At 41.8% G+C, this 13245-nt stretch overlaps 1 protein-coding gene across 7 annotated transcripts in view; it reads right to left on the bottom strand.

Moving 5' to 3' along the window:
- Positions 1–13245, bottom strand: part of CSPP1 (centrosome and spindle pole associated protein 1) — a 51887-nt gene that overhangs the window by 1363 nt on the left and 37279 nt on the right. For all 7 annotated transcript variants that reach the window (XM_085221207.1, XM_085221211.1, XM_085221212.1 and 4 more), the window contains 7 exons: positions 12556–12676; positions 11725–11870; positions 10826–10966; positions 7760–7800; positions 6441–6504; positions 5313–5422; positions 1168–1318 (listed from right to left, as the gene is read on the bottom strand). In XM_085221207.1, coding sequence (XP_085077333.1) covers positions 1168–1318; positions 5313–5422; positions 6441–6504; positions 7760–7800; positions 10826–10966; positions 11725–11870; positions 12556–12676 — 774 coding nt within the window. The remainder of the gene's footprint in view (positions 1–1167; positions 1319–5312; positions 5423–6440; positions 6505–7759; positions 7801–10825; positions 10967–11724; positions 11871–12555; positions 12677–13245) is intronic.

Genomic DNA, 13245 nt, shown 5'->3' with positions numbered 1-13245 from the left:
ATTACGGCTGAGCACACTCAGTGAGACAGTCTGTTCACACCCAAGAAACAAACAGTTTAGCACTGGTAAGCAGGGCAAATGCAATTACCTGCACAGAACCGTAACGCAATGCTGTTCTAAGAAGCGTGCTTGGTGAGCCTGCTGCCAGCTGCTTCTCTTTGGAATGTGGGTCCATTACCACTCTGAAGGCTATCATTACTGTTTTTGCAGGTCAGTTATAGATACAGACCTTGTATCTTAGCTACAGTGCAGCATGGAATATCACGATGCTTTTTTATTACTATTATCATATATGAATATGAAAAAGATAGACACACAGCACTTATATTTATTGTTCCTGTTTTGAAAGACAGTAGTACTTAAACTTTGGGAGATGCAGCCTCTGTTCTTATTTACCTCTTCCAGCAGCTGGAAGTACAAATGATTACAAAGAGATGACAGAAAATGAGGGCAGAGAGCAAAAGAAGTTCACAGGGCAAAAGTGGACTAATTTGGATGGACTGAAATCAGCAAATCCATTTCTTTGGATTACAGAAAAAAAAAAACAAAAAACCCTACCATCCATATTCACTAAGTACTGAAAATCTGAGCAAGGTGGTTATAACAAACAAACTAAAAAACTGGTTGCAAGAGAACTCACAGCTACAGAAACAGAAAAAAAAAAAAGTCAGCAGCTGTAATCTCATTCATCTCATACTCTCATAATGTTTATAAAAAGGTACTGACACTGTAATTACCAGACAGCACAGTGACTGCCTGAATGAAAAAAAGATTTCTGTCTTTAAGAATTCATGAGCACAAATCACATCACATGAAAAATGAAAGGCCGGGCCTCCCACCAGGATTCGCTCTTTCCATCAGCATCACCACCGTGCTGCTGTAACCCACATGGCACCCTGCAGTATGAGCAGTGGTACAGACAGGACAAGTAGCAGAGCGTGATGAGGCAGCGCTCAGAGCATCCTGTCCCACTGTGCTCTTCTAAGCTTCATCTACAACATGCTGCTGAAGTTTGTTGGAAGGCTCTCCCAACAGCTACCAACCTCCTTAAGAATTCCTATTGGAGCCAGTCACTCTCTGATCAGCTACAGGCAGTGTATGAACTCGTTCCTTTGACTGCTGTACTTACCTGGAAATGACACAGTAAATCCTAACACACAGGCATACCTAAGTGAGCAGATCTCTGCTGGAGCTCCGTCAGCCTGCGCACTCGTTCTTCATTTTTGCCTTTCATCTGATCAACATCCAGGCTGAAGTCGGAGTGCAAAGACACACTGTCAGGCTGCAGCAGCAGTGTTTGGGCTGGTGGGACATCTTCCTGCCGAAAATGCAAAAACACAGAAATCCTGCAGTTACATAGCTGCTCTGGTTTGGCTGGGACAGAGTTGATTTCCTTCATAGTTGCTGATGTCGTGCCATGTCTCAGATTCAGGAAGAAAACAATGTTGATAGCACATCAGTGTTTTAGTTATTGCAGAGCAGTGCTTACATCAAGTCAAGGACTCTTCAGCTTCTCACACCGCCCTCCCAGCAAGGAGCTGGAGGTGCAGCAGCTGCTGGGAAGGGACATAAGCAGGACAGCTGACCTAACTGGCCAGAGGGGGCTATCTCACGTGACAAAATACAGGCAACGGTACAACTGGAGGAGCTGGCGGAGGGGCTGCCACTGCTCGGGGACTGTCTGGGTACAGCTGGCTGCCGGTGAGCCATTGCGTTGTGCATCGCTTTTGTTTTATTCATTCTTTTCTTCATTTTGCTTATTCTTTTCTTCCTTCTTATTAAACTGTCCTTACCTCAACCCATGAGTTCTCACACTTTTTTTTTTTTTTTTCACCTTTTCCCAATTCTCTCCCCCAGCTCCCCTGGAGGAGTGAGCAAACGACCGTGTGGTGCTGAGCTGCTGCTGCATTACACCACTGTGTTCCTTCTGGTGCCCAACGGGGGCTGAGATAGCAACAGATCTGACCACAGCGTGTTAGAACACATCTGCTTATATTTTTTCATAATTATCACATTATTTTAATAGTTGCTGTCCACAATGTTCATTTGTTGGCTCACAGAGTTGTTCTGGTTCCTCTCAAAGCTGCTTTGGTTGCTCTCAGGGCTGCTTTGGTTGCTCTCAGGGCTGCTTTGGCTGCTCTCAGGGTTGTTTGGTGCAATCCCTTTCTTGCTCTACTTGCTCCCTGTTTTGCTGTTTATCAGCGCAAAGGGCTGGTTAGAGACTGCTTTGGGTTTTCTCACTCTGCTGTACTGCATAACACTCATGATGTGATAAAAGCATCTGCTGGGTGCATAACCTACTGCTGCACTCAGCATTGCTGCCATCCTTGTACTTTGAAAACTATCAGCAATTACACTTTTTACCTTTTCTTCTCTGAGAGCAACCCTTCTCCTCCAGGTCAATTAGAAGAATGCTAGAGAATTGTGTATTCCCTGTGGGATACCCAAACCAGCACGTTGTTATTGCTATGTCTCCTGAGAATGTTTCAGGTTTCGTTCTAAGGCTAAACTAGTTGAGACCACCACTCAGAGCTCTGCCCCAAGGCAAGACAGCTTCAGGCACCCAGAACACGGGGCACCTCCAATGCATTGGAACTTCACTCTAAGCAAGTGCAGAGATTTGAAAAAGCGATTGAAAAAGTTACACCATCACCTGGCAGCTCCAAAGAGATGCAAATCACTGCAGCGTGCCAGGGCTTGGCCTACCCAGCCTCATTCAACTCCATTCACCACCTTCAAGAGGAAGAGAGAGCCTCTGGATCTGACAGCAACAGACCCACAACAGACACTGTGGATAATCCAACCCCTGCAACAGACACCGTGGCTGAGCCATCACGGGTATCAAGTCCCCCCAGCAGTCAAGAAGAAAGAATGGAAGCAAAAGTCAACTCACTCAGTAAGGGAAGCAGCAGCTTCTCCTAAACAGGGAGCAGGAGAAAGCATCAGAAGAAGCAAACTGCTACAAAGCATTCGTAAGAACAGGAGGTGGATACAACAGAACTCAAAAACAAGACAGAAAACCACCTGATCCCTGCCCCTGGGTGAGCTATGTGCTAAGATTCCGGGATGAACCCATCTGGGTCACCGCAGTGTGGCATGATATTGCTCCCCAGGTAGAAACAAGGTGGTAACAGCACCACACGTACATGCCCACGTACCCAAGAGTCTTCACCCACTGAAGAACACCAGAACCACCAGCAGGTGAATCAGGCTTCCTGGATTGAAGTGACTCATGTAGATCTTGACTGGCAATGTAAAGGTGAATTATTTCTAGCTTGATGGGCCATGACACTTCAGGCCATCAAGAAAGAGGTGCAACATACAGATGGGATAGGGATCAAGGGGTGGACTTGACTATGGACACTATTGCACAGGTTATCCATGGATGTGAAATATGCTGGAGTTAAACAAGCCAAGCAAGCCTCTTTGTATGGAGGGCAATGGCTGAAACATAAATACAGGAAGGCCTGGTAGGTGGATTCTATCACCTTCTCACTCGCAATAATGGCAAGTGCCATATACTTACAATGGTGGCAGCAAACACTGGATGGCTGGAAACATACCTCGTGCCCCACATCACCACCCAAAATATCATCCTGGGCCTTAAAACGCAAGTCTTATGGTGACATGGCACCCCAGAAAGAACTGAGTCAGACAATGGGACTTGTTTCTGAAACAACCTCATGAACATCTGGGCCAAAGAGCACAGCACTGAGTGAACATATCACATTCCCCACCATGCACCAGCCTCTGGGAAGATGGAATGATACAGTGGACTGTTAAAAAAAACTACATTGAGAGCAATGGGTGCTGGGATATTCAAACACTGGGGCACACATTTAACAAAAGTCACCCGATTAGTCAACATTCAGAGATCTGCCAGTCAAGCTGGCCCTGCCCAGTCAGAACTCTTACGCTCTGCAGAAGGAGATAAAGTCCCTGTAGAGCCCTGAGTAGGGCATCACAGTCTGGGTTAGTCCTGCCTCAAGAAAAGGCAAACCCATCCATGAGGCTGCTTTTACTCAAGGACCTGGGTGCACTTGGGAGGTAATGCATAAAGATGGGGAAGTCTGCTGTGTACCTCCAGGTGATTTGATGTTGGTGAGAACAGGCAATAATTTGTGTCCAGTTCTGAGCTCCTTAGTTCAAAGAAGACAGGGATCACCTAGAAGGACTCCACAAAGATGATTAAGGGCCTGGAACATCTCCCTTATGAGGAAAAGCTAAGTAAGCTGGGTCTGTTCAGCCAGGGAAAAGACGACTTAGGGGAGGAGCTGATAAATGTTTATAAATATCTAAAGGGAGGTGGGAGGCAAAGGGATGAAGCCAGGCTCTTCTCAGTGGTGCATAGCAATAGAACAATAAAACCTGGACTGGCTTCAGCATGCAACAATTCAACACCACACACCATCTCTCCAGCCCTGAATGACTGCTATGACAGGTGGAGCTCAAAGTCATGGACTAAATAAGCTCAGTGGACATTTTAAAGAGATAATCCACAGAAAAAGAGCAATGAGATCTGTATGTTTGTATCAAAGGATGGCAAGGGTGGTGGTGGGGACATATTGGAAAGAGTAAGACCTGAGCATGATTTAGATGGTGTGGAATAAGGGGTAGTTATTATGCTGGTTTGGGCTAGAATAAAATTAATTTCCTTCATTTTAGCTGGTAGGGGGCTATGTTTGGGATTTGGGAGGAAAACGTTGACAGCACAATGAGGTTTTAGTTATTGCTGAGCAGTGCTTGTGCTGAAGCAGGCACTCTTCTGCTTTTCACATTGTCCACCCCAGCTGGGATTGGGCTGGGAGGGGAGAGAACCAGGACAGCTGACCCAGACCAATGAAACAGGGATTCTATACCACATGCTACCATGCTGAACAATAATACTGGGGGAGTTGGTCAGAAGGCTGCCATTCCTCAGGGAGTGGCAGAGCATCAGTTGGCCAGCAGTGAACAATTGTGTTGTGCACCACTTGTGTTGTTTCAGGTTTGTGGGGTGGGTTTCTTATTTTGTACTTTTTTTTTTTTTTTAATCTTTCTTATTAAACTGCCCTTATCTCAACCCAGGAGTTCTCGCACTTTTTTCCAATTCTCTCCCCTAACCCACCTGGTGGGAGTGAGCAAACAGCTCTATCATGCTCAGCTGCTTGCCAGGTTAAACCACAAGAATGGCATACTTTTAAAAAGGGCAACTAGCCATACATGTACACCCTCTGTATCCATCCAGCCACTGAGGAATCACAACCGCTGTCCAACAGTGATAGTTTTGTGGCCTATCTTCATATTTAAGTCAATCTGGTTGCCATACTTACAGTGCACTCCAGTGCTTTCTTCCTTATTCGTCTTCTCTCTCTTGCAGAAAGTGGAAGCTGTGATGATAGGTCATCTTCTTCTAAGGCAGAAAAAGTTTCTCCATTAGCACCTGCAAAAGAGGGGATACAGTTCATAGAGGACAGACTGCTAAAGCCTCAGCTTATCAAGGCATATTAAACGTAAACATGCAGCATTTGGCTCAGGTAGCCTCAGAGCTCCGTGTCACTGGGGGCTGAAGAGCACCTGCAGGGCAGCAACAGCTGCCCTCCTGCTCACACCTCTCCACAGGCACCCGTCTTGACCAATATTACAGGCAGGCTATTTAGCCAGATTCTAAACTGATGCACTTCATCTAAGAGCACTGAGAATCTTTCTTTTCATCATCTGAGCAGTAAATAATAAATAGGATTTCCTCATTTGAAGAATGTAAGACTACAGAAAGCACCAAATGCATTGAAGGCTGAAAGCAATACCCTGTGCCCCTCCTAACGTCAGGTTCTGCAGGATCCACATGCTAACAGAGTAAGTCTGAATATATTTCAAATGGAAAAAAAAAAAAGAGCTTTTAAGCAAAGCCAGATGTGATTATAATCAGTATATGGAAAAACACTGAGTTTCATTAAAAAGCACTGCATCTTCCCCATAGCAGAGAATAAAAACCATATAAGATTACTTCCCATAGATGATAAAGAGAATTGAGGCACTGTAATGCTTAGTAATGGAAAAAAAACACTTAAGAGACCTGTGCTGGCTGGTTTTCAGTTTTGTTTCATTTCTGGGTTTTATTAGAAATAAAAATAAATGAATAAAGCTCCCCAACAAGGCGACACCCCAGAGAGAGCATTACACAGAAAGATGCCTTCTCACAAAAAGACATAAAGCAGCATAAGGCTGTTAGCAGAGTTGTTGATTTTGGGTGTGATCCATGCAAGTTTACTGCAGTACAATTCTATCAAGATCTGCATTTGTACTGATGGCATAGTTTACTTCATCACTTTAAAAAAAAAAAAATCACAGTTCCTATACCCACAGCAACTTCTAAAACAGCAATAATCTTTTCAGAAAAGCATCACTATGCTAAATGGTATGTTTGTGCACTCCTCATGTGCTTAAAGAGAGAAACTCACCAATAAAAGCACTGTCGGATTCCAACAGCGAATTTTTCAAGGATTCGTGGGAATCATTCCTGAACTGCAAAGGTGAAGCAGAAGACATGCAAAGTCAGATGCCTCAGATCTATTACCTAATTATAAATAATGCACATTTAACATTTGCTGAAGCTCTGCAAAGGAAACAGCAGCTATGCAGTGTTTTGTACTATTCTATACTTTATAGCTGTAAAAGAGTGCATCTTTTCAAGTAGTTCACGTTCTCCTTAAGCAGTAGTTTTTGGACTTTTCTGTTGCAGCACCATTTGCTGCAATTGTCTGCACGTGGCAATGCTTGTGGCAGTCTGTGTGAGCCAGGCACATCCATCAAGGGGTGCATCCCAGTCGCCACCTGAGCTTTACAACACAGGACAAAGCTGGCAGCAGGCCTGCACCCAAAGTTTGTCCAAAGCTCTGATCAAAGGAGGGAAGACTCCTCATGTTTTGCTTATCCCTCCACATGCAGTCTTTGGTATTAGAGCACCAAATATCTTCTTAATAATAACAAGCATTAAGATCACTGCTTACAGTTCACTGCAGAGTTGCAACATTTGCAGCAGAAATTCAACTTGAAAATCACTACAAAAATTAAAGTAGTGGAAACTATCAGAGGAAACAAACTTTCTACTGCAAACCACTGCTCTGGAGAGGAATTTCAGGTATTAATTTACAACTCTAACATGCATTAAGGTGATTTATATTTTCCATTTGCTCAGGAATGTTTCATTTCTGCATGAAGTTATAGTGTTATCCTTGAGGCTAATGGCCGTTCCTTGCAGTCTTCCACCTTATATGGGCCCACAGTCCCACAAAACACCACTGAAGTCTGCTGTTCTGCAGTGAGGTTTGTGAAAAAAAAAAAAAAAAAAAAAGACCCACAATCCTGACAGCACTTCATTTTGCTCTATTTACACCTGAAAATAAACCTCTCCTTTGAGACAGTGTGCATCACTCAAGTCATGTGGATTCAGAGCTACTGCTGCTGGCTCGGCTGCTTCCACTAATTCACACTCCCAGCAGCAATCCAACATCACATGAATATAAAGTAACTATCGATGAATATTAAAAAAGGAAGCTAATGAATCAAACAATCTCTAGGTACAAAGATAAACAACTTCCTTGTCAAGTTTAAGAACTGTTAATCATTCTATTAACAAGCAGTACTTTAAAGCAGCTCGTTGTCTTGGGTGTAATTCTTTCCTCCAAATTCTGTACAAGCCACACAATTCAATAAGCATTTCTTGTGCTTGAAAAATGCACAGTAATACTTTGTCTTTTTAAACCTGTTTTGTTCTTACCAGTCCCATGGTTTGTGGGTTGTAGCCAGAAGGAGAATCATCTTCATCATTGAGAACCACATAGAGAAAGGACAAAATAATTACAGTGTCATAAGAAAAGAGATAACACTGACACACGGTGTGCTGACAAAACTTCTGCTACTACATGGAAAAGAAAAACCATTGTCAATTACTACAACTTCCTTTAAAATTATATACATTTTACTGAACAGCTGAAACCTCTGAACATCGTAAAATGTCTGAGTGCCAACATAAGTAATATCAGAAAAATCAAACAATTCAATAGCACACTATTTCTGAGAATGCTAGGGTAAGTGCAGATATTTCTGAAAGGCTGGATATATCAGAAAGACATCAATTTGTGAGATGGTTTACCATGGGTGTCCAACTTCTTGGTTTGCCTGAGGAATTGTCATGGGCCACATTCAAAACATATCATATAATTAAGGTATGTAAGGAGCAAAGATTTTTAAAACATATTTTTCATTAAAAGATTTTTCTTCTTAAAGAGAGCAACAAAAAACTAGCAGGTTGGACACGTACAGTTTTAAGCATCAAAACAACCCATGAGAGCACAAAAGGTTGCTGCATGAATATCTGGGTTTCTCTTTTACCCTCCCGTTTCACCTGTTGAGACCTTAACATCTTATACATTATTTGAATTCCTGCATCTGACAAGACATTTAGATACGCAACTAGAAAGAAATTTGTTTTGTGACACGCTCTGCACACTGCTGAACCCCAGTGAGAGTAGGACATGTAATGAGAAAACACCAGCTTAAATAACTGCAGATGAGACAGCAATTAAACGGCCATAAACCGGAGTATAGAAATTCTGCACCAACACGCAAAGGAACTCCTTCACAGTAAGGGTGACAGAGCACTGGAACAAGCTGCCCAGGGAGGCTGTGGATTCTCCTTCTCTAGAGATATTCAAGACCCACCTGGACGCCTACCTGTGCAGCCTGCTGTAGGGGCCTCCTTTGCAGGTAGGCTGGACTCGATGACCTCTAGAGGTCCCCTCCAACCCCTACGATTCTGTGAATCTAAACTTTCCAAGCTATACATGAGAACCTGAAAGTATATGGTCTTCCTACTATAAGATTATACTGCCTTTTCTAGCTTATTTTTCTTATCTTCACCTTCATAGATTTTATTTTGTACATTTCATTTGCTTTTCTTTTATTAAATATATTTGCGAATTTAGAAGAAAAAAAAAAAAGAGCGTAAACTACACTATTTATCATCCCAGAAGTAGCTGCTATTAGTCCCACAGACAGTCATAGAATGGCTTAGGCTGGAAGGGACCCCAACAATCAACCTCCAACCCTCCTGTTGCAGGCAGGGCCAACAACCTCCAGATCTGGTACTAGACCAGGCTGCCCTGGGCCCCAACCAACTTGGCCTTGAACACCTCCAGGAATGGGGCATCCACCACCTCTCTGGGCAGCCTGTTCCAGCACCCCACCACTCTCTCTGTGAAGAACTTCCTCCTGATATCCAATCTAGAACTTCCCTCCTTGAGCTTAAAAACATTTTGCCTTGACCTATCACTGTCTACCCTTGTAAAAAATTGATTTCCCTCCTGTTTATAATCTCTTTTTAAATACTGGAAAGCTGCAATGAGGTCTCCTCACAGCCTTCTCTCCAAATATTTGTTTAAAGCAGGTAAGGCAATCCACACTATCATACAGTGTGAGAAAACAGGTAAGCCTTTGCCACAACAGCCTGTAACACGGCCTCTTATCCACAATACGTATTGCTTTAATTCATCTTCCTGTCTGCCTCATATCAGACAATAAAACTGCTCATTGATTTTCACTAAGGGGAAGACGATGAACTTCTCTCTGAGGAAAACAAACTGGAAATACAGAGATAACGTGGTAACTAATTATCTAGCTCAGTACGCAGTGACAGGCTATAAATGGTGTTGTAAAGCAGCAAGGGGGATTGAGAGAGAGAAAAGGCTGTTTGAGGATCCTCTGTAAGCTTCAGTGGAAAGTTATTTTAGAAATCAGCTCGTGTTCCAGCAGGAAATGCCTGCTGCTAGTTTGCCCCCACATAAGACTGCATTATCCATTCAGCATTAGCTTACATCTAATACAACTGCTCGGCCTTAAAACTAATGAAAAAAGGCAAGTTTGCTTTCTAGCTAGTGGAAGTTGCTCTCCAGAGCCTTCTCAGACTGCCTGTTAAGTGATACTCCAATGGGAAGAAAACCAAAACCAGAAACACAGTTCTCCGCTGAAACTACTGACTTCCTTTGCATCATTTCAGTCCATCCCAGAAAGGGCAAGACTGAATGCAACCCTGCACACCCAATTTTGACATCTATGTGATATTTAAAAGCTTGTAATCAACCCAGAAGACGTTACAAAGATGCTGATTTGTAACTGCAATGTTATATTATAAGCAATACTGCCCAGGTTGTTTGAACACCAAAACATCCACCCATTCTGGAATTGCAATCAAGTTGCAAAATCTTACAAGTGGTTTCTACAGCAAAGTCTGTTCTAGGATACAGATTTCTGAATCTGCGAAACACTCAAACCATGACTACAAACATAAAAGAAATTTAGTACCAAGAGATAAAAGTAGAAGACACATTGGCAGCACTACAACAGATACAGTTTCAAAGCCATCTCCTCCAGTGAGAACTAAAAAAGTGCTAGGAGGGATTTACCTGCTAACACCTCCACTAGGTATCAGCTGAAGATTTTTACTGATTTTTACTGTTCTATGATTTTCTTTAACAGAAAGTAACCAACCTAATTTTCTCTTGCATTGTTCTGAAGCAAGCATGAAGCAGTAATTAAATTCTTTTCAGGGAAAGGAGGAGAAATAGTCACACTAATTTTTAAAAAAAGTCATTCAATACTTCTGTGCTCTATGATGTGACAGAATTTCAGTGTTCTGGTGAACAGAAGTGCTTTACGCTTCTGTACTGCAGTGCTGACAGGGAACATCAAGGTAAAAATCAGAGCTGCCATTTTTTAAAAAACCTTCATCAAATACAAAAGCAGTAAATAAAACCACTGAAATTATCTTGGTCCTTTCATTCCTTACCTTCTGCTTCTCTCCTCATTCTCATTCTGTCAAGTTTCTTCTGCTGCTCTCTCAACAAAGCCTGCTGTTGAATCTCTAGAGTCTGGTCATCTTTTGGAGGATCAGGATACATTTGCCTTAAGCCCACACGTGTTTCAGAATCTAGAACGAAGATAGGAAATAAGAATTTTACTTTAATGTTTCTGAAAAAAAATTTAAAGCAGTTACACACTCATAGTCAGAAGCAGCATTAAAAAGAATGGTGACAGTGGCATTCTATTCCCCAGGTTGTTTAGTAGCACACTTTTAGGACAAGCGTAAGAGATGCAGGCTGATATACCCTCACTTTAAAGAGTTTGCACTCTTGTTTAACTTCAAAATGAGATGTCCAGCTAGAAGGCCCTTACAGAGAAGAGCAATGCTTTCTTCCTCCAAAATCTAGGAAGGCATTTAGGGGATGTCTATAAATCAAGTTAGAAATTTTATAAGACTAGCTCAAATCATACAATTAAAAAGTTTATCAAATTAAAATCTTTCAAAGCATCCTTTGAATCAATATTCAACAGCTGATAATCATTTTGGAAAAGAAAAAACATTTCTCCATCAAAATTACATGTATTCTTTAAAAGACCACCATTAAAGTTAGCAAGGTTCCCCATAAGTACGTGCCAGGTGGTTGCACACTGATTCTGGCAGTGGTGCAGTACCTACATAACAACAAACTGTAGACATTTGTGGAAACACTCCCACAACCAGGGAAATAAATGCATGCAAGATTCTGTCCACAGAGCACGTTGCGTACAGGCAGTGGCTGTGAAGAAGTCAATGTTTTTTGTCTTTAAATCCTGAGTAACACGGGAGATGGAGGAAAAGAACAGATGTTCCACAGACTTTCTTCCTCGGCAACAAGATCTACCTACCTTTGTATTTAAGTTCATTAAAATCCCAGATGTTCTGCATATTGACAGGATCTTGCGCATCCTTTGACGAAGGTCGCCTCACCGGAGCCTGCAGACGAAGCCTGGCCATCTCAAATATGTCCTTTGGATTCTTCTCTCTCCTCCCACTTGAAAGGTGTGTAAAACAAGCAAAGTACCATTTTAAACTGCAATACTCATGAATTACATGAAAGCATAGTTTAATACTAATAAAACTCACTTCTTGTACTTAGACACTGAGCAACATTTATTTAAAGCTATTAATAATTTTGAAAACAATCACACTGCATGTCATGTAATGAGAAGAAATAATCTACTTGAAATGAAGAAAGAAGAACCTCTTACTTTAAGGAACAGAACTAAGACTTCTGATGTGATGAGTCTTTTCCAACTAGTAGGTACAGTTACCTAGCACAGTTTGGAAGCAAACCATGAAGTTCTAAATAAAGGGTATGAATTTCTGTAAGGAAGAAAGTATTCCCACAGCACTATGTTATTTAGCAGATACCACAGTCTCCAAACACAACTCACAGCCTTGGAAGGCATTGAGATAAAACTAAGACATCAGTTTTAGACCAACAGACCAAATATTCTAACTTCCAACGTTATCAACACACCCATTCTTAGACTAAAACTTAGAAAGATTCCTGGAAAAAACCAACTACACATCAGAAAAATGAAAAAAAGTTGTAAGTTCAATGTCCATGTTTTCATTTAACCCATCAGTATTAGCCAACTGACACTTCTAATATGTAGCAGCTCCAAGTTCCTGCACAAAAGCTAACTTCTAAAAAATGAAGATGAAATTCTCACCGTGTAATTGGTCCATCATCATCACTAGCCACATTTAGCAACTGTTCCTGCAGTCGCCTCTCTTCACTACGAAGCTGTTTCCTCATCTCTGATAATTCATTTATCACATTCTTTCTTTCTTCTGTAATTTAACACCAATAAAGTGTTAGAGACACTTTTCTGTCTGCCTCATAAATGCAAGGTGAAAAAAAAATGACAATGCACTGTTAATTAAAATGATAAGATATCCACTAGCATTTCATATGTTAGAAACGAAGGGAGAACTTGTATTTTAAGGCAGGAGAAGGATGAGGTCACCAGAGGTTTGAATGCTTTTTACTGTTCAACAGAAATGTTTTGCTGTGTTTAAAAAAGAGGAAAAGCTATGAAGCAACTGGATGCTGACAGTAAGCAGCCTTATTCTGCAATTTGTAAATCTACACAGTCCTCCTGAGAGTTAGAAGACAGGAATTGAGATGGTATCAACACATAAAACCCATTTCTGCCTCCTAAATCCCTCTGGACAGTTCAAAAGAGAGATATCAATCTGCTTAGTGCCATCTCTTAAGCGTTAAAGAGTTCCAACTTCAACACTTATTTTTAGAGTGTGCTCATGCCAAATTGTCAGAACTACAGCTGGTCTCAGCTGCTGGGTTTTTGTAGTTAGAACAGCATTCCTCAAGAAGTGTCAAGTTTTACAGATTCCTTGTT

This window comes from Meleagris gallopavo, chromosome 3 (genome assembly GCF_905368555.1).
Source record: "Meleagris gallopavo chromosome 3, MGAL_WU_HG_1.1, whole genome shotgun sequence".
NCBI lineage: Eukaryota > Metazoa > Chordata > Aves > Galliformes > Phasianidae > Meleagris > Meleagris gallopavo.
This window is presented reverse-complemented; position numbering and strand designations above follow the sequence as displayed.